This window comes from Ammospiza caudacuta, chromosome 26 (assembly GCF_027887145.1).
Source record: "Ammospiza caudacuta isolate bAmmCau1 chromosome 26, bAmmCau1.pri, whole genome shotgun sequence".
NCBI lineage: Eukaryota > Metazoa > Chordata > Aves > Passeriformes > Passerellidae > Ammospiza > Ammospiza caudacuta.
Window position 1 is genome coordinate 4778244 of NC_080618.1, and position 18553 is coordinate 4796796.

The 18553-nt window shown below is 57.3% G+C and overlaps 2 protein-coding genes and 1 non-coding gene across 3 annotated transcripts; 2 read left to right on the forward strand and 1 right to left on the reverse strand.

Moving 5' to 3' along the window:
• Positions 1–168: 168 nt before the first annotated feature.
• Positions 169–6866, forward strand: MAK16 (MAK16 homolog). Its single transcript, XM_058820235.1, has 10 exons — positions 169–330; positions 786–835; positions 1010–1119; positions 2238–2302; positions 2604–2755; positions 3515–3569; positions 3695–3769; positions 5729–5845; positions 5941–5997; positions 6218–6866. Exons 1-10 carry the CDS (start codon positions 316–318, stop codon positions 6404–6406), a joined length of 885 nt encoding a protein of 294 aa, XP_058676218.1. The 5' UTR covers positions 169–315; the 3' UTR covers positions 6407–6866.
• An 861-nt stretch (positions 6867–7727) lies between these two features.
• On the reverse strand, positions 7728–16456 carry TTI2 (TELO2 interacting protein 2). Its single transcript, XM_058820077.1, has 7 exons — positions 15849–16456; positions 14846–15032; positions 13034–13126; positions 12601–12791; positions 11017–11160; positions 9121–9283; positions 7728–7835 (listed from the first exon to the last, which is right to left on the reverse strand). Exons 1-7 carry the CDS (start codon positions 16454–16456, stop codon positions 7755–7757), a joined length of 1467 nt encoding a protein of 488 aa, XP_058676060.1. The 3' UTR covers positions 7728–7754.
• Positions 16457–17211: 755 nt separating this feature from the next.
• LOC131568340 (small nucleolar RNA U13) lies at positions 17212–17305 on the forward strand. The gene has a single exon (XR_009275723.1). It is a non-coding gene; the product is annotated as a small nucleolar RNA U13 (small nucleolar RNA).
• Positions 17306–18553: the final 1248 nt, after the last annotated feature.

Genomic DNA, 18553 nt, shown 5'->3' on the forward strand with positions numbered 1-18553 from the left:
ACCCGAACACATCGCTGAGGGTGCCTCAGCGCCTCTTTGAGCGAGGCTTTATTCGCTCTCCGCCCTGAGGGGGCGCGGCCGCCATGACAGCGCTCCCGCCCTCCTTCCCGCCTTTTTCCCCTCCCTCAGGGCCGCTGCTCTCGCGAGACTTGGAGCGCCCCGCCCTTTCCTGTAATGGCGGCGCCCTAGACCGCGCGGCCGGCACCGTCAGCACCGTCAGCACCGTCAGTGCCCTCAGCGCCGTCAGTGCTCGCTGTCACCGCCACCGCGGTCACCTCTGTCATCGCCGTCTGTGCCATCTCTGTCACCGCCACCATGCATTCCGACGATGTGAGTCTCACCGTTCTTTCGGCCCCGTGTCCGGCGCCTGCTCCGCCGCCGGGCCCGCCTCACGTGGCCGGGGTTCCCCTGTGTGTCCCCCAGCGGGGCTCTGAGGGCACCGGGGGTCCCCTGTGTGTCCCCAGCGTGTTCCCAACGCGGCTGTGGCTCCGGGGCACTGGGGATTCCTTGTGTGTCTCCTGTGCTCCTGTGTCCCCACCGCGGCTGTGGCTCTGAGGGCACCGGGAGTCCCCTGTGTGTCCCCATGCGACTGTGACTCTGAGGGGACCGGGGCACCGGGGGTGTGAATGGACACTTGGCAGCAGCAGATGTGCTGTGTCTGCGCACTCTCCGTGCCAGGGGACACCGAGCAAAGCCCAATGTTTGTGGGGTGTCCCCCGTCAGCTGCTGGAGCCGGTGGGGACATGCAGGTGAGATGTGTCACCTGCTGTTTGTGTCCCCTGCAGGTTGTCTGGAGCATGCTGGGGAACAGGCAGTTCTGCTCCTACAAGATGACGTGAGTCTGGGGGACACGGTGGGCTGGGGGCTTTGGGGGATCCAGCGGGGACATCCTCTGAAGTGTCCCCTCTGTGCCACCACATGTGACAGTCACAGAGCGTGGGGTGAGCTGTGGGATCTTCCTGCCCTCCCCTCATGAATTCCCTGTCTCGTTTTTTTTGGCTTTTTGCAGCACCAAAACACAGAATTTCTGCAGGAACGAGTACAACCTGACGGGGCTGTGCAACCGCTCCTCCTGCCCACTGGCCAACAGCCAGTACGCCACGGTCCGGGAGGAGAAAGGTGGGAGCAGGGAAAGGGGATCAGGGAAAGGGAGCAGGGATTCCTGCAGGGAAAGGGGAGCAGGGAAAGGGGAGCAGGGAAAGGAGCAGGGAAAGGGGAGCAGGGAAAGGGAGCAGGGATTCCTGCAGGGAAAGGGAGCAGGGATTCCTGCAGGGAAAGGGAGCAGGGATTCCTGCAGGGAAAGGGGATCAGGGAAAGGGAGCAGGGAAAGGGGAGCAGGGATTCCTGCAGGGAAAGGGGATCAGGGATTCCTGCAGGGAAAGGGAGCAGGGATTCCTGCAGGGAAAGGGGATCAGGGAAAGGGAGCAGGGATTCCTGCAGGGAAAGGGGATCAGGGAAAGGGGATCAGGAAAAGGGAGCAGGGATTCCTGCAGGGAAAGGGGATCAGGAAAAGGGAGCAGGGATTCCTGCAGGGAAAGGGGATCAGGGAAAGGGAGTAGGGATTCCTGCAGGGAAAGGGAGCAGGGATTCCTGCTTGGAAAAAGGATCAGGCCTTGGAAAGGGCCCCCAGGGGGGTTTGGAGTCCCCAGTCCTTGAGGTGCTATAACGGTGTTCACACGGGTCTTGTGTTGAGGGAAGAGACAAGGATCTGACTCCACGTTTCGGAAGACTGATTTCTTATTTTATTATGTATATTATATTAAAACTAGACTAAAAGAATAGAAGGAAAGGTTTCATCTCAGAAGGCTAGCTAAGCTAAGAATAGAAAGAGAAAGAATGATAACAAAGGTTTGTGTCTCAGACTCTCTGTCTGAGCCAGCTGACTGTGATTGGCCATTAATTAGCAACAACCACATAAGACCAATCACAGATTCACCTGTTGCATCCCACAGCAGCAGATAACCATTGTTCACATTTTGTTCCTGAGGCCTCCCAGCTTCTCAGGAGGAAAACATCCTAGGGAAAGAATTTTCATAAAAAGATGTCTGTAACAAGGTGCTGTGGGAATGCTGGTATGTGGCACTGGGGATCACAGGTTGGGTTTGATCTTGGAAGGTTTTTCCAGCCTGGATTGTTCTGGGACGCAGTGGGCAGGGAGGGGTGGGTGGATCTGCCTGAGGGCAGCTCTGGGGAGGGGCTCAGGGGGTTTGTTCCATGTTTTTCCCTGTTGTTCCCAGGTCGCTGTTATCTCTACATGAAGACCATCGAGCGGGCGGCGTTTCCCCGGCGCCTCTGGGAGCGGGTGAGCTCAGGGACACAGCAGGGACAGCAGCCCTGCTGTCCCCACAGAGGGCAGGGAGGGACAAGGTGGACAGCAGCAGAAATTTCCCCATGGAAAGGCTGCTCAGGCCTTGGAGCTGCCCAGGGAGGTTTGGAATCCCCACCCTGGAGGTGGCACCGAGTGCTTGGGGATGGGGACAAGGTGGGGACCACCTTGGGCGGCTTTTCCTTAATGATTCCATGACTCTGGGGGCCATGCAGCCCCTCCCAGATGTCCCTTTTTTGTCCTGCTCTGTCACCCAGCCCTTCCCCTGTCCCTGCAGGTGCTGCTGAGCAAGAACTACGAGAAGGCTCTGGAGGAGATCGATGAGAACCTCATCTACTGGCCCCGCTTCATCCGGCACAAGTGCAAGCAGAGGTTCACCAAGATCACGCAGTACCTGATCCGCATCCGCAAGCTGACCCTCAAGAGACAGTAAGGGACACAGAGGTGACCATGGCAGTGACCTCTGGTGGCTTCTGGAGCCTCTCCTGAGCTGCTGGTGCTGCTGGGACATGGAGCCGGTCCTGTTTTCCTGAGGGGTTTAGATGGAGCTGACATGGATGAGCTGCAGGGATGCAGTGTAGAAATGCACTGAGGGAATGTCCTGAGCTGGAGGGACCCACAAGGCCCCAAACAACCCCACCTGTGCATCCCTGGCTGCAGGAATGCAGTGTAGGAATGGACTGAGGGAATGTCCTGAGCTGGAGGGAACCACAGGGACCATTGATCCCCACTCCTGGCCTTGCACAGACGCCACCTGTGCATCCCTGGCTGCAGGGATGCAGTGTAGAAATGCACTGAGGGAATGTCCTGAGCTGGAGGGAACCACAGGGGTCATTGATCCCCACTCCTGGCGTTGCACTGACCCCCATCAACCCCACCTGTGCATCCCTGGGAGCAGTGTCCAGCTCTGGCAGCCTCAGGGCAGTGCCCAGCACCCTCTGGGGGAAGAATCTTCCCCTAAAATCCACCCTGACCCTGCCCTGCCACAGCTCCAGCCATTCCCTGTCACACAGAGCTGAAATCAGAGCTGTCCCTCGGGAGGAGCTGCTCCTCCTGTGGCCCCTCCAGACCTTTCCCCATCCTTTAGATCTTCCTTCCCCTGAGGCACCCAGCCCTCAGGAGGTTTGGAAGGTGCAGCTGCTGCCTGGAGCTGCCTGCCAGGGCTGTGACATCCCCTGTTCCCTGCAGGAGGAAGCTCGTCCCGCTGCGCAGGAAGATCGAGCGGCGCGAGAACAGGCGGGAGGTAACGAGTGCCCCATGCCCCTGTGTCACCTCCTGTGCCCTGTGTCACCTCGTGTCACTGTCCCTGTGTCCCTGCTGCTGTCCCCACTGCCCCTGGGGCTCACCCAGCTGCTCTGTGTTCCCTAGGAGAAAGCCCTGATCGCTGCCCAGCTGGACAACGCCATCGAGAAGGAGCTGCTGGAAAGGCTGAAGCAGGACACGGTGAGGGGCACAGTGGGAGCTGCCCTGGGGAATGGGGCTGCCTGCTCCCCAAAACACAGGGAGCCCCAAACACAGAGAACCCCAAAACACAGGGAAGCCCAAACACAGGGAATCCCAAAACAGGAAGGCTCCCCTCCTGTCCTATGCACAAGGGAGCCCCCAAACACAGGGAGCCCCAAAGCAGGAGGGCTCCCCTCCTGTCCTATGCACAGGGAGCTCCAAAACACAGGGAGCCCCAAAACACAGGGAACCCCAAAACACAGGGAATCCCAAAACACAGGGAATCCCAAAACACAGGGAATCCCAAAACAGGAAGGCTCCCCTCCTGTCCTATGCACAGGGAGCTCCAAAACACAGGGAATCCCAAAACATGTGGGCTTCTCTCCTGTCCTGTGCACAGGGAGCCCCAAAACACAGGGAGCCCCAAAACACAGGGAACCCCAAAACACAGGGAATCCCAAAACAGGAAGGCTCCCCTCCTGTCCTATGCACAGGGAGCTCCAAAACACAGGGAATCCCAAAACATGTGGGCTTCTCTCCTGTCCTGTGCACAGGGAGCCCCAAAACACAGGGAACCCCAAAACACAGGGAGCCCATTTCAAAACACAAGGGCTGCCCTCCTGTGCACAGGGAGCCCCAAAACACAGGGAACCCCAAAACACGAGGGCTTCTCTCCTGTCCTGTGCACAGGGAGCCCCAAAACACAGGGAATCCCAAAACATGTGGGCTGCCCTCCTCTTCTGTGCACAGGGAGCCCCAAAACACGAGGGCTGCCCAAAAAACAGGGAGCCCATTTCAAAACACAAGGGCTGCCCTCCTGTACACAGGGAGCCCCAAAACACAGGGAGCCCCAAAACATGAGGACTGCCCTGCTTGAGCCTCAAAATACAAGGGCTGCCCTCCTGTCCTGTGCACATGGAGCCTCAAAACATGAGGGCTCCCCCAAACAGAGGGAGCCCCAAAACATGAGGGCTCCCCAAAACATGAGGGCTGCTCTCCTCTTCTGTGCACAGGGAGCCCCAAAACACAAGGACTCCCCTCCTGCTCTGTGCATAGGGAGCCCCAAAACATGAGGGCTCCTGCAAACACAGGGAGCCCCAAAATATGAAGACTCCCCTCTTGTGCACATGGAGCCCCAAAATACAAGGCTGCCCTCCTGTCCTGTGCACAGGGAGCCCCAAAACACGAGGGCTCCCCAAAACATGGGGAGCCCATTTCAAAACACAAGGACTCCCTGCCTGTGCACAGGGAGCCCTAAAACATGAGGGCTCCACAAAAAGCAGGGAGCCCTAAAACATGAAGACTCCCATCTTGTGCACAGGGCTCCCCAAAACATGAGGGAGCCCCAAAACACGAGGGCTCCCCAAAACACAAGGCCTTCCCAAAACACAGGGAGCCCCAAAACATGAAGACTCCACTCTTGTGCACATGGAGCCCCAAAACATGAGGGCTCCCCTCCTGTCCTGTGCACAAGGAGCTCTAACACACAAGGGCTCCCCTCCTCTCCTGTCCTCTCCCAAAACACAGGGAGCCCCAAAACACGAGGGCTCCCCAAAACACAAGGCCTTCCCAAAACACAGGGAGCCCCAAAACATGAAGACTCCACTCTTGTGCACATGGAGCCCCAAAACATGAGGGCTCCCCTCCTGTCCTGTGCACAAGGAGCTCTAACACACAAGGGCTCCCCTCCTGTCCTGTGCACAGGGAGCTCCAAAACACGAGGGTGCCCCAAAACATGAGGGCTGCTCTCCTGTTACATGCACATGGAGCCCCAAAACACGAGGGCTCCCCAAAACACGAGGGCTCCCCTCCTGCTCTGTGCAGGACTGTGGGCTCAGAGCTGGAAGGGGCTGATCCACTCCTCAGTCTGATGCTGCCCCGTGATTGTCAGTGCCCCGCCAGCCCAAAATCCGTCTTCCTCCTGCTGTGGCTCATGGAAAACCCCAATTTTCCTTGCAGTATGGAGACATCTACAACTTCCCCATCCACGCCTTTGACAAGGCCCTGCAGCAGCAAGATGCGGAGAGCGAGAGTGAGTCGGATGCTGAGAGGGAAGAAGATGAAGATGATGATGAGGTAAAGCTTCCTGGTGCTGAGAACAACTCAGAAGAACCATTTGGTGGCTCTTCCATGGCACTGCTGTGCTCAGTCCCTGCCTGTGTTCCTTGCAGGACGTGGATAAGAGGGAGTTTGTGGAGGCAGAGGACAGCGAGCTCAGCGACTTTGAGGTGGGTGAAGCACCAGGTGCCAACTGAGGCTGAGCTGCAGGGGCACCTCCACCCCTGGGTGCCTCTGGGGAGGGGTGAGAGGCGGCAAAATCAGCTCTGGAAAAGAATTGTCCAGTGGGAGCCCAGCCCAGATCCAAGTGGGATCATAACAAGGTGATTTTGGGGAAAAGAGGAGGTTTAGTTACACAACCTGCCCTGACATTACTCAGTTCTTCCTCAGGACATGGATAAGCTGGAGACAAGCAGTGAAGAGGAGCAGGAAGAGGAGGAAGAAGTAGAGGAGAAAGCTTCCCACTCCAAATCCAAAGGGAAAACGCCCCTGAAGGGCCCAGCCAGGAGAAAACGTCCCCACATCGAGATCGAGTACGAGGAGGAGACAGAGCCCAGCACCAAGACAAAAGCAGCCTGAGCCCTCCTGATGCCATTTGGTACTGACTGAACTCCAGATGTGCCACCAGAGGGTGACTCCAGCATCTGTCACCCACCTCCACCCCTCACAGGACCCTGGTTTGATACTCCATGCATTTTCTGGGGTTTGTGTCCCGAGCCCAGGCAGTTGCAGTGAGTTTGTACAACGCTCAAAGGAACATCTCCCACCTCCTCTGCCAGCCCAAAAAGCTGAGCCCAGGAAGGGCCCTGGCCTGGGGGGCTCTGCTGCTCCCTGAAAGCTCAGCTGTGTCTGGAGGGGATGTGGGGCTCACAGGTGGGCCAAGAACGACAGAACTTTAAATAAACACAACATTTTTATTGTACAAAAGGGGCTGAGCAGTGTCAGGCACCTCAGGTGCTCTCCTGAAAGGAGCAGAGCAGTGCTGCCAGTGCCCTGGCACAGTGCCCAAACCAACCCTTGGATACCAAACCTGGGGCCCTTCCCTGTGCTCCCACCCCCTCAGGAAGGTGGGCATGGGACAAGAACGACAGAACTTTAAATAAAAACAAGAATTTTATTGTACAAAAGGGGCTGAGCAGCGTCAGGCACCTCAGGTGCTCTCCTGTACCTGCAGGGCACAGAGCAGCACTGGCAGTGCCCTGGCACAGTGCCCAAACCAACCCTTGGGTACCAAACCTGGGGCCCATCCCTGTGCTCCCACCCCCTCAGGAAGGTGGGCAGTGCCCCAGGTGCCCCTGTCCCCCCTTGGGAAGGTGGGCAGTGCCCCAGGTGCAGCTCCCACACCCTCAGGAAGGTGGGCAGTGCCCCAGGTGCAGCTCCCACACCCTCAGGAAGGTGAGCAGACCCCCAGGTGCCCCTGTGCTCTCTGGTGTAGGGCTGAGGTGGGACAAGAACGACAGAACTTTAAATAAAAACAGGAATTTTATTGTACAAAAGGGGCTGAGCAGTGTCAGGTGCTCTCCTGCACCTGCAGGGCACAGAGCAGCACTGGCAGTGCCCTGGCACAGTGCCCAAACCAACCCTTGGGTACCAAACCTGGGGCCCATCCCTGTGCTCCCACCCCCTCAGGAAGGTGGGCAGTGCCCCAGGTGCCCCTGTCCCCCCTCAGGAAGGTGGGCAGTGCCCCAGGTGCAGCTCCCACCCCCTCAGGAAGGTGGGCAGTGCCCCAGGTGCCCCTGTGCCCCCTTGGGAAAGTGGGCAGTGCCCCAGGTGCCCCTGTCCCCCCTCAGGAAGGTGGGCAGTGCCCCAGGTGCAGCTCCCACCCCTGGGGAAGGTGAGCATGGGACAAGAACGACAGAACTTTAAATAAACACAACATTTTTATTGTACAAAAGGGGCTGAGCAGTGTCAGGAGCTCTCAGGCACCTCAGGTGCTCTCCTGCACCTTCCTGAAGCACTCCTGCAGCCTGTTCTCCTCACAGCTGCTGTGCAGCCCTGCCAGCAGCACCTGCAGGGAGCAGAGCAGCATTGCAGTGCCCTGTGACACTGATGGTGTCACCCACCCTGCCCAGCCCACACCGAGCCCATCAACAGCCACCGAGTCACTCAGCACTGGGGAGGGGAGGGGGGATCCGAAATCCTGCTGGGCTCAGGGGGGAGAGGGGCCTGGCAGCCACCAGGGAACCCTGGAAGCCACCGAGGAGCTCTGAGAGCCACCAGGGAGCCCTGACCCACCTTCACCTGGCCCTGGCAGTGCCCAAGGAGGCCTGGCAGCCACCAAGGAGCTCTGACTCACGTTGACCTGGCCCTGAGAGCCCCCAGGTAGCCCTGGCAGCTCCCAGGGAACCCTGAGAGCCACCAAGGAGCCCTGACTCACCTTCACCTGGCCCTGGCAGCCACCAAGGAGGCCTGGAAGCCACCAAGGAGCCCTGGCTCACCTTGACCTGGCCCTGGCAGCCACCAAGGAGCCCTGAGAGCCACCAAGGAGCCCTGAGAACCACCAAGGAGCCCTGGCAGCCAGCAGAGAGCCCTGGCTCACCTTGACCCGGCCCTGGTACCCCCAGGAACCCCTGGCACCCCCAAGGAGCCCTGACCCACCTTGACCCGGCCCTGGCACCCCCAGGAAGCCCTGACCCACCATGACCTGGCCCTGGCAGCCCCCAAGGAGCCCTGGCACCCCCAAGGAGCCCTGACCCACCTTGACCCGGCCCTGGCACCCCCAGGAACCCCTGGCACCCCCAAGGAGCCCTGACCCACCTTGACCCGGCCCTGGCACCCCCAGGAACCCCTGGCACCCCCAAGGAGCCCTGACCCACCTTGACCCGGCCCTGGCACCCCCAGGAACCCCTGGCACCCCCAAGGAGCCCTGACCCACCTTGACCCGGCCCTGGCACCCCCAGGAAGCCCTGACCCACCTTGACCCGGCCCTGGCACCCCCAAGGAGCCCTGACCCACCTTGACCTGGCCCTGGCAGCCCCCAAGGAGCCCTGGCACCCCCAAGGAGCCCTGACCCACCTTGACCTGGTCCTGGCACCCCCAGGAAGCCCTGGCACCCCCAAGGAGCCCTGACCCACCTTGACCTGGCCCTGGCACCCCCAGGAAGCCCTGACCCACCTTGACCCGGCCCTGGCAGCCCCCAAGGAGCCCTGGCACCCCCAAGGAGCCCTGACCCACCTTGACCTGGCCCTGGCAGCCCCCAAGGAGCCCTGGCACCCCCAAGGAGCCCTGACCCACCTTGACCTGGTCCTGGCACCCCCAGGAAGCCCTGGCACCCCCAAGGAGCCCTGACCCACCTTGACCCGGCCCTGGCAGCAGCGGTCCAGCAGGATGAGGCACTGGGTGCCCTCCTGCAGCAGGGCAGCCCTGACGGGCTCGGGGGTCGGGCCCCGCTCGCTGTGAACGTCCCAGAGCAGCCTCAGCAGGGCCTTGAGCAGCACAGGGAGCCTGCAGGGCATCCTGCAAGGGAAACAGCTCAGCCCAAACCTCATCCCAAACCTCCCCAGGGCAGGGACAGCACAGCGGGGGCTGCTCTGGGGCAGGATTGAGGTGGTGGAGTCATCATCCCTTGAAGAATTCAAAAAAAGACTGGATGTGGCACTTGCTGCCATGATCTAGTGAACAGTTGGAACATCGGCTGGACTTGATGATCTTATAGGTCTCTTCCAGTCTTGAACTTCTGTGATTCTGTGATTGCTGCCAGGACAGCCCCAGACAGGCAGGAACCTGGGGATGCTGGCACTGCCCAGCCCAGCCCACAGCACGGGGTTTGTTTACTCCATGCTGGTTTAATTTATGCACAAGTTGGGTCAAAAATGAGGAGCCAGCTTAATTTTGGAGCCAGGTTTTTCAGTAATGCCAGTGGGACAAATTTCCTTTAGGATTTCAGGGCTTTTCCTCAAGAAAAAGTAAGTTTGGGTTTTAAAGTGGGAACATAGGAATGAAGCATTCATGTCAGGACAGGAATGAAATGATTTCACGGCTTTTCCTCAAGAAAAAGTAACTTTGGGTTTCAAAGTAGGAAGATTCAGGATAGGAATGAAACATTCATGTCAGGACAGGAATGAAATGATTTCAGGGATTTTTCTCAAGAAAAACTAACTTTGGGTTTCAAAGTGGGAAGATGCAGGATAGCAATGAAACATTCATGTCAAGACAGGAATGAAATGATTTCAGGGATTTTTCTCAAGAAAAAATAACTTTGGGTTTCAAAGTGGGAACGTTCAGGATAAGAATGAACCATTCATGCCAGGACAGGAATGAAATGATTTCAGGGCTTTTTCTCAAGAAAAAATAACTTTGGGTCTTAAAGTGGGAACATAGGAATGAGCCATTCATGGCAGGACAGGAATGAAATTATTTCAGGGCTTTTTCTCATTAAAGTGGAAAGATTCAGGATAAGAATGAAACATTCATGTCAGGACAGGAATGAAATGATTTCAGGGATTTTTCTCAAGAAAAAATAACTTTGGGTCTTAAAGTGGGAATATTCATGATAGCAATGAGCCATTCATGGCAGGACAGGAATGAAATTATTTCAGGGCTTTTCCTCAAAAAAAAAAAAAAACTTTGGGTCTTAAAGTGGGAACATAGGAATGAGCCATTCATGGCAGGACAGGAATGAAATTATTTCAGAGCTTTTCCTCAAGAAAAAGTAACTTTGGGTCTTAAAGTGGGAATATTCATGATAGCAATGAGCCATTCATGGCAGGACAGGAATGAAATGATTTCAGGGCTTTTTCTCATTAAAGTGGAAAGATTCAGGATAAAAATGAAACATTAATGTCAGGACAAGAATGAAATGATTTCAGGGATTTTCCTCAAAAAAAAAAAAAAAACTTTGGGTCTTAAAGTGGGAACATAGGAATGAAACATTCATGGCAGGACAGGAATGAAATGATTTCAGGGCTTTTTCTCAAGAAAAAATAACTTTGGGTCTTAAAGTGGGAACATTCAGGATAGGAATGAAGCATTCATGTCAGGACAGGAATGAAATTATTTCAGGGCTTTTCCTCAAAAAAAACCAACAAACTTTGGGTCTTAAAGTAGGAACATAGGAATGAAACATTCATGGCAGGACAGGAATGAAATTATTTCAGGGCTTTTCCTCAAGAAAAAGTAACTTTGGGTTTCAAAGTGGGAAGATTCAGGACAGGAATGAGCCACTCATGGCAGCAGAGCTGTTCTGGTACCTGGGCCAGGCGTGCTCTATGGTGCACTGCAGGGTTTGCAGGATTCCCAGCCTGGCCTCTTCCCCAGGGCCATCAGACACCTCCAGGTAGCCCAGGATGACTCGTTCCAGCCTCCTCAGGTGCCTCACGATGAGGATGCCGAGTCTGGGGGCACAAACACACCCTGAGGAGGGAGGGATAGATCCCCATAATCCCAAAAACAGCCTGAGGAGGGAGGATAGATCGCTTGGATCCCAAATACACACCCTGAGGAGACAGCATAACCTTGGATCCCAAAAACACACCCTGAGGGGGGAGGACAGATCTCCTGGATCCCAAAAACGCTCTGAGGAGGGGGAATAGATCCCCTGGGTCCTAAAAACACACCTTGAGGGGGGAGGACAGATCTCCTGGATCCCAAAAACGCTCTGAGGAGGGGGAATAGATCCCCTGGGTCCTAAAAATACAGCCTGAGGAGGGCGAATAGATTACCTGGGTCCCAAAAACGCTCTGAGGAGGGGGAATAGATCCCCTGGGTCCCAAAAACACACCTTGAGGGGGGAGGACAGAACCCTTGGATCCCAAAAACAGCCTGAGGAGAAAGCATAGCCTTTGATCCCAAAAACAGACCCTGAGGGGGGAGGATTGATCCCCTGGATCCCAAAAACACACTCTGAGGAGCCCTTGGATCCCAAAAAGAGCCTTAGGGGGGAGGATTGACCCCCTGGATCCCATAAACATGGAGGGAGGTCAGATCTGTTGGATCCCAAAAACAGACCCTGAGTGAGGAGGACAGATCCCTTGGATCCCAAAAATACACCCTGAGTGAGGAGGATCGATCCCCTGGATCCCAAAAACATAACCTGAGGAGGGAGGATAGATCCCCTGGATCCCAAAAATACATCCTGAGTGAGGAGGATCGATCCCTTGGATCCCAAAAACAGACCCTGAGTGAGGAGGACAGATCCCTTGGATCCCAAAAATACACCCTGAGGAGAAAGCATGCCCTTGGATTCCTAGAACAAACCCTGAGGATGGATAATAAATCCCCTGGATCCCAAAAACACCCTAAGTGGGGAGGACAGATCCCCTGGATCCCAAAAACACATCCTGAGGAGGGATCCAACCCTTGGACACCAAGCCCAGGTCCCATCCCTGTGCTCCCATCCCCTCAGGGAGGTGGGCACGGCCCAAAGTGCAGCTCCCACCCCTCAGGGAGGCGAGCACGGCCCCAGGTGCAGCTCCCACCCCTCAGGAAGGTGGGCACGGCCCCAGGTGCAGCTCCCACCCCTCAGACAGGTGGGCACGGCCCCAGGTGCAGCTCCCACCCCTCAGGGAGGTGGGCACGGCCCAAAGTGCAGCTCCCACCCCTCAGGAAGATGTGCAGAACCCCAGGTGCAGCTCCCACCCCTCAGGGAGGCGAGCACGGCCCCAGGTGCAGCTCCCACCCCTCAGACAGGTGGGCACAGCCCCAGGTGCAGCTCCCACCCCTCAGGAAGGTGGGCACGGCCCCAGGTGCAGCTCCCACCCCTCAGGAAGGTGGGCACAGCCCCAGGTGCAGCTCCCACCCCTCAGACAGGTGTGCAGGTGTCCCCTGTGTCTCACCTGGTGACAAAGGCAGGCAGTGTCCCTGCGTAGACCCTGCGCAGCGCCAGCCGGTGCTCGGCCTCCATGTGTGCCAGCAGCAGCTGCAGCACCTGGTGCCAGGGGGAGCTGGAGCTGGCTCTGCCCTGGCCCTGGCGCCGCTGGCACCGCTCCAGCACGGGCAGCAGGTCCAGCAGGCACAGCAGCACCGCCTGGTTTGGGGACAGTGGGGACTCTGAGCTCCCGTTCTCTCCGAAACACAAAAAATCCCAACCCCGTGGGCATCCACTGAGCTTCACAGCTGCTCCCTGCCCACCTGGAATGGGGCAGGAGGGAACAGCTCCTCCCTCTGTGGTGCTCTCCTGGTGACAAGAACAGGCTCAGCCTCCTGCCTCAACCTGAGGGGCTCCCTGCACCCCAGGGCACCCCAAAACCCAGGGCAACGCCGTCCTACCTGGATGAGAGGAGCCTCCCGTGAGTACAGGTGGTTGTAGAGGGCGTGGAAAACCACCTGGGCCCTGTTGAACTGGCACAGATCCGCTCCTGGCTGCGACAACAGAGAGCAGCACGTCACTCCTGGGCAGCACAGGGAGCTAAACCCAGTGAGGAACTGCAGGAAATGCAGGTTAAACCCTGCCATGGCCTTCCCAGAGTCTGAGAAACTGCAGGAAATGCAGGTTAAACTTCCCAAAGCCTGCAGGAGTGTGGGGAAACACAGGTTAAATTTGCCATGGCATTCCCAAAGCCTGGGAGGTGTGAGGAAGTGCTGGAAATGCAGGTTAAACTTCCCAAAGCCTGGAGGAGTGTGAGGAAATGCAGGTTAAATTTGCCTTGGCCTTCCCAAAGCCTGGGGAGTGTGAGAACTGCAGGAAATGCAGCTGAAATCCTGCCATGGCCTTCCCAGAGTCTGGGGAAATGCAAGAAATGCAGGTTAAACTCTGCCATGGCCTTCCTAAAGCCTGAGGAGAGTAAGGAACTGCTGGAAATGCAGGTTAAACCCTGCCATGGCCTTCCCAGAGTTTGGGGAAATGCAAGAAATGCAGGTTAAACCCTGCCATGGCCTTCCTAGAGCCTGGGGAAATGCAAGAAATGCAGGTTAAACCCTGCCATGGCCTTCCCAAAGTCTGGGAGGTGTGAGGAAGTGCTGGAAATGCAGGTTAAACTTTCCAAAGCCTGGAGGAGTGTGAAGAAATGCAGGTTAAATTTGCCTTGGCCTTCCCAAAGCCTGGGGAGTGTGAGGAAGTGCTGGAAATGCAGCTGAAATCCTGCCATGGCCTTCCCAGAGCCTGGGGAAATGCAAGAAATGCAGGTTAAACCCTGCCATGACCTTCCTAGAGCCTGGGGAAATGCAAGAAATGCAGGTTAAACCCTGCCATGGCCTTCCCAGAGTCTGGGAGGTGTGAGGAAGTGCTGGAAATGCAGGTTAAACTTTCCAAAGCCTGAAGGAGTGTGAGGAAATGCAGGTTAAATTTGCCATGGCCTTCCCAAAGCCTGGGGAGTGTGAGAACTGCAGGAAATGCAGCTGAAATCCTGCCATGGCCTTCCCAGAGTCTGGGGAAATGCAAGAAATGCAGGTTAAACTCTGCCATGGCCTTCCTAAAGCCTGGGGAGTGTGAGGAACTGCAGGAAATGCAGGTTAAACTTCCCAAAGCCTGGGAAGTGTGAGGAAATGCAGGTTAAACCCTGTCATGGCCTTCCCAAAGCCTAGAAGGTGTGAGGAAATGCAGGCCCTGCCATGGCCTTCCCAGAGTCTGGGGAACTGCAGGAAATGCAGGTTAAACCCTGCCATGGCCTTCCCAGAGTTTGGGGAACTGCAGGAAATGCAGGTTGAACCCTGCCATGGCCTTCCCAGAGTTTGGGGAACTGCAGGAAATGCAGGTTGAACCCTGCCATGGCCTTCCCAGAGTTTGGGGAACTGCAGGAAATGCAGGTTGAACCCTGCCATTCACCAGGAAGAGAAGTCAGGAACCTGACCCACAGCTGGAGCTGTGTCAGGCCGGATTTTGGGGACAGGTTCTTTCCCCACAGGGTGCTGGGCACTGCCCAGGCTCTGGGCACAGTCTCGAGGTGCTGGGCACTGCCCAGGGAACAGGAACAGCCTCGAGGCTGCCGGAGCTCCAGGAAACATTCATGGATGAGATTTTTGGGGGTTTGTGCAGGGCCAGGGCTGGGACTCGGATCCCTGCGGGTCCCTCCCAGCTCAGGACATCCCGTGCTTGCCCCTCCCTTCACACACAGCCCCAGGGGGCTCCACGCCCTCGCTCACCACGTTGAGGACGATGTGGTGCAGGCAGCGCACGCCCAGCACTTTGTTCTCCTCCTGGAAGTCGTCGGAGAGGAGCAGCGCGGGCGGCAGGACCCGCTCCAGGTGCGGGCACAGCCAGGGCCGGCCGACACGGAGTAGGGACCAGGAGAACACATCCTTGGAGGCTGGGTTACGCTTCCAGGTGTCTCTGGAGAGACAGGGACAGCTCAGGGAACTCACAGGGCTCGTTTTCCTTCCACTTGAGGCTCTCACCTGGCAGCAAACCCTGACAATCATCCCCCAACACGTTCCTGTCAGGAGCCAGGACATCCCTCTGCCAGGGATGCCAGGGGGCTCAGAGACCCCAGCACAGAGCCCAAAATGCCTGTGTGGGTTTAATGATGATCCATGGAGCAAATTATCAACCTTATATAAAGATCAGCAAGCTCCAACAGTTTAAATAGAATATTAGTGAAGTTATCATGGGGTGGAAAAGTAGATTTTAGGGGTTTTGGTATGGGGGCTCAGGAGGCAAGATGGAAGAATCTGGGCATGTCCAGCCTTTCTCCTTCTTCTTCTTGGCCTCCATCTCCTGCTGTGATGGTGGCACTTTTGGATTGGTTTAGAGTAGAAGCTCACTGTCTAACACAGGTGATAGGTTTTGGAAAGTTATTGTAGATATTGTACATGTAGTTTTTAGTATAAAGACATAACACCGCCCTGGGGGCAGGCAGAGTGACTGGAACTGTCCTGCTGGACAGACCTCGGCAGGGCAGGAGAAAGAATTTTACAGATAAGATACAATAAACAACCTTGAGACCAAGAAATGAAGAGCCCAGACTCCTTCTTCAAACGCCGGGCTGGGAAAAGAGACTTTGGAACATTTCTCGAGGTCACTCTGACCAGCAAAGATCCCGACACCTTCCATTTGGAAAGCTCCTGGTTTCATACTTATCATCTCTTGAGTGTCAAATTTCCCAGTACTTCCCACAGAGACCCTCCAACCACTCTGCTCCTCACTCACTTGGTTAACTCCTGCTTCAGGATCCCCATCACTTCTCCGAATCTTCCATCCTCATCTCCCTCCTTTCCCTGCAGGAATTCCTCCACGGACGCGCAGCCCGCAGCCCGGAGCAGCCGCTCCAGCACCTCCTGAGCCACCGCCCGACTCCTCGCTGTGGTCCAGGGCCTCTCCTCTTTGTGTGTGACAGCAAAGATGAACGCGTGTCCCAGCACCCGTTTCGGGATGGGCTTCACCGGCGACTCCTGGCTCGGGGCATCTTCCAGCTTCTGCAGGAGCAGCAGGAACGCGGCGCCAACGCGCTCTGCCCGCTCCGCCACGGCCGCTAACGCCGTGTCCCGGCCGGGCGGCTCGGCCCCGTCCTGCTCCCGGCGTGGCGGAGCCGCCAGCCCGCCCAGCGCCGCCGCCAGCCGGGCCAGAGCCGCAGAGCCCGCCGAGCCCCGCAGCCAGCTCGGGTCCGCCGCCTCCAGCAGCGCGCCCAGCTCCCGCAGCGCCCCGGGCCGCTCGCAGAGCGCCTGCCCGGCCCGCAGCAGCGCCTGCTCGGCCGAGGGAGCGCCGGGGCCCCGCTCCGGGCTCGGGCTGCGGGTGGTGCTGGTGCCGGTGCCGGCCATGGCCTCACACGGGAACCGCGGGACCGGCCCGCCCCGGAACCCCGCTAGGGACACATCGATGGGGGCAGCGGCGAACTGCGGGGAGAGGGAACCCCGGGACACCCCCGGAAAACCTCAGAGACCCCCGAGACACATCCAGAACACCCCAGAGACCCCCGAGCATCCCCGGGATCCCTCAGAGACCTCCGAGCACCCGGGGGACTCCCTCAGAGACTCTCGGGATCCCTCAGAGACCCCCGAGCACCCCCTGGATACCTCACAGACCCCCGAGCATCCCCAGGATCTCTCAGAGACCCCCGAGATCCCTCAAAGACCCCTGAGCACCTCGGGATCCCCTCACAGACACCTCGAGCACCCCACGATCCCCTCGCAGACCCCCAGGATCCCTCACAAACCCCCCGAGCACCCCGGGATCCCTCAGAGACCCCCGAGCACCCCCGGTCCCGTCACGGCGGCGCCGCCGCCACCCGCACCACGCACGGGAACTGTCGCAAAACCTCCCGCTTGCCGTAAAGCCGACGGCGGAGCGGGCGTGGTTTTACGTGCATAAATTAGCATAGCTAATTTCAGACTGTGGAGAGAGGCAGGGCGGCCGTGCGACGGTGCGAAGCGAAAAATCCGGGAACGAGAGGTATTAGAAGAACGGCTCAGAGGGGATAATTGAAAAACCGGGGAGAGCTGAGGGACAGTAATGTCGCCGTGACCGGCAGAGCAGTAGAGCGGCGCTAGGTTCGGGCCCGGCGGCCGTGTTGGCGATCCTTCCGGTTCATGGAAATGATGAATGGGAGTGGCACGCGGCTGCGTGACGTGTGCGCCCTGCGTTACGACATGGCACAGTCCCATCTGACCGCCGGGGGGTCCTGACGTCGCCATGACGTCATTTTTACCACGTGTGTTAAGAACAGAATTGTTTTTGAGCTGCAGACGTGTTGTGGGTGATGTCATCTGTGTGCTGTGTGAAGTGGCTGGAAACCGGGTTTGTGATGTCACTGCTGTCACTGACATCATTCCCTTACATCAAAACCAGCGAAATTCAATAGCAAGGAGGATGTTATGGGTTGCATGATGTCACTGCTGACATCATTCCCACATATTAAAACAAGTGAAATTCAATAGTTAGGAGGATGTTATGGGGTGTGTGATATCACTGCTGACGTAATCTCCTTGGTGTGTAAGTGCCTGGTGATTGGCTCTGTGACACCACTGCTACGTCATTCCCTTATGTCAAAACCGCAAAATTCAATAGCTAGGAGGGTGTTATGGGGTGTATGACGTCACTGCTGATGTCATCCCCTCGGCGTGTAAGTGCCTGGTGATTGGCTCTGTGATGTCACTGCCGCGTCATCTCCTCCCCGTGTCAATAATCGGTGGAAATTAGCAGATTAAGGGGGATGTGCTCAGCCCCTGGGCTCTCTGTGATGTCACTGCTGATGTCACATTCTCTGGGACAAAAATCACTGGGAATGGGCAAATTGGGGGGTCCACCCCGATGTGGGCACAGCATGGGGGGTGGCCGGCCCTGGAGGGTTCAGTGATGTCACTACTGATGTCATCATCTCTCAGATGTGTGAAAGCAGGGAAATTGGGAAGATTCGGGGGCGGGGGGGGGGGGGTCCTGCCCTGATTTGGGCACAGTTTGGGGGCAGTTTGGTGTATTTGGGCAGCTTGTCACCACGTTACAGTGTCACAGCCAGCAGTGTCCCCTCCTTGGGGGCTCAGCACCCCTCTGGGGTCCCCTGATAGCACCCACAGCTCAGATGGGTTAAAAATCATCCTTTTAATCATTTTTTTGGACACAAAACTGTACAATCCTGTCGGAATTCAGGACATCCCTCTGTCTGTCCTGGATTGCCAGAACCCCTGCCAGGGGGCTCAGAGACGCTGGCACAGAGCCCAAGCCCCCTGCGGGCAGGAACGCGGGAATGCCACCGGGAATTGGGGAATGCCGATTCCCGCCCGGAATTCCCGCAATTCCTGCGGGCAGAAATTCCGGAATGCGGATTCCTGCTGGGAATTCCTGCAATTCCTGCGGGCAGAAATTCCGGAATGCGGATTCCTGCTGGGAATTCCCGCAATTCCTGCGGGCAGAAATTCCGG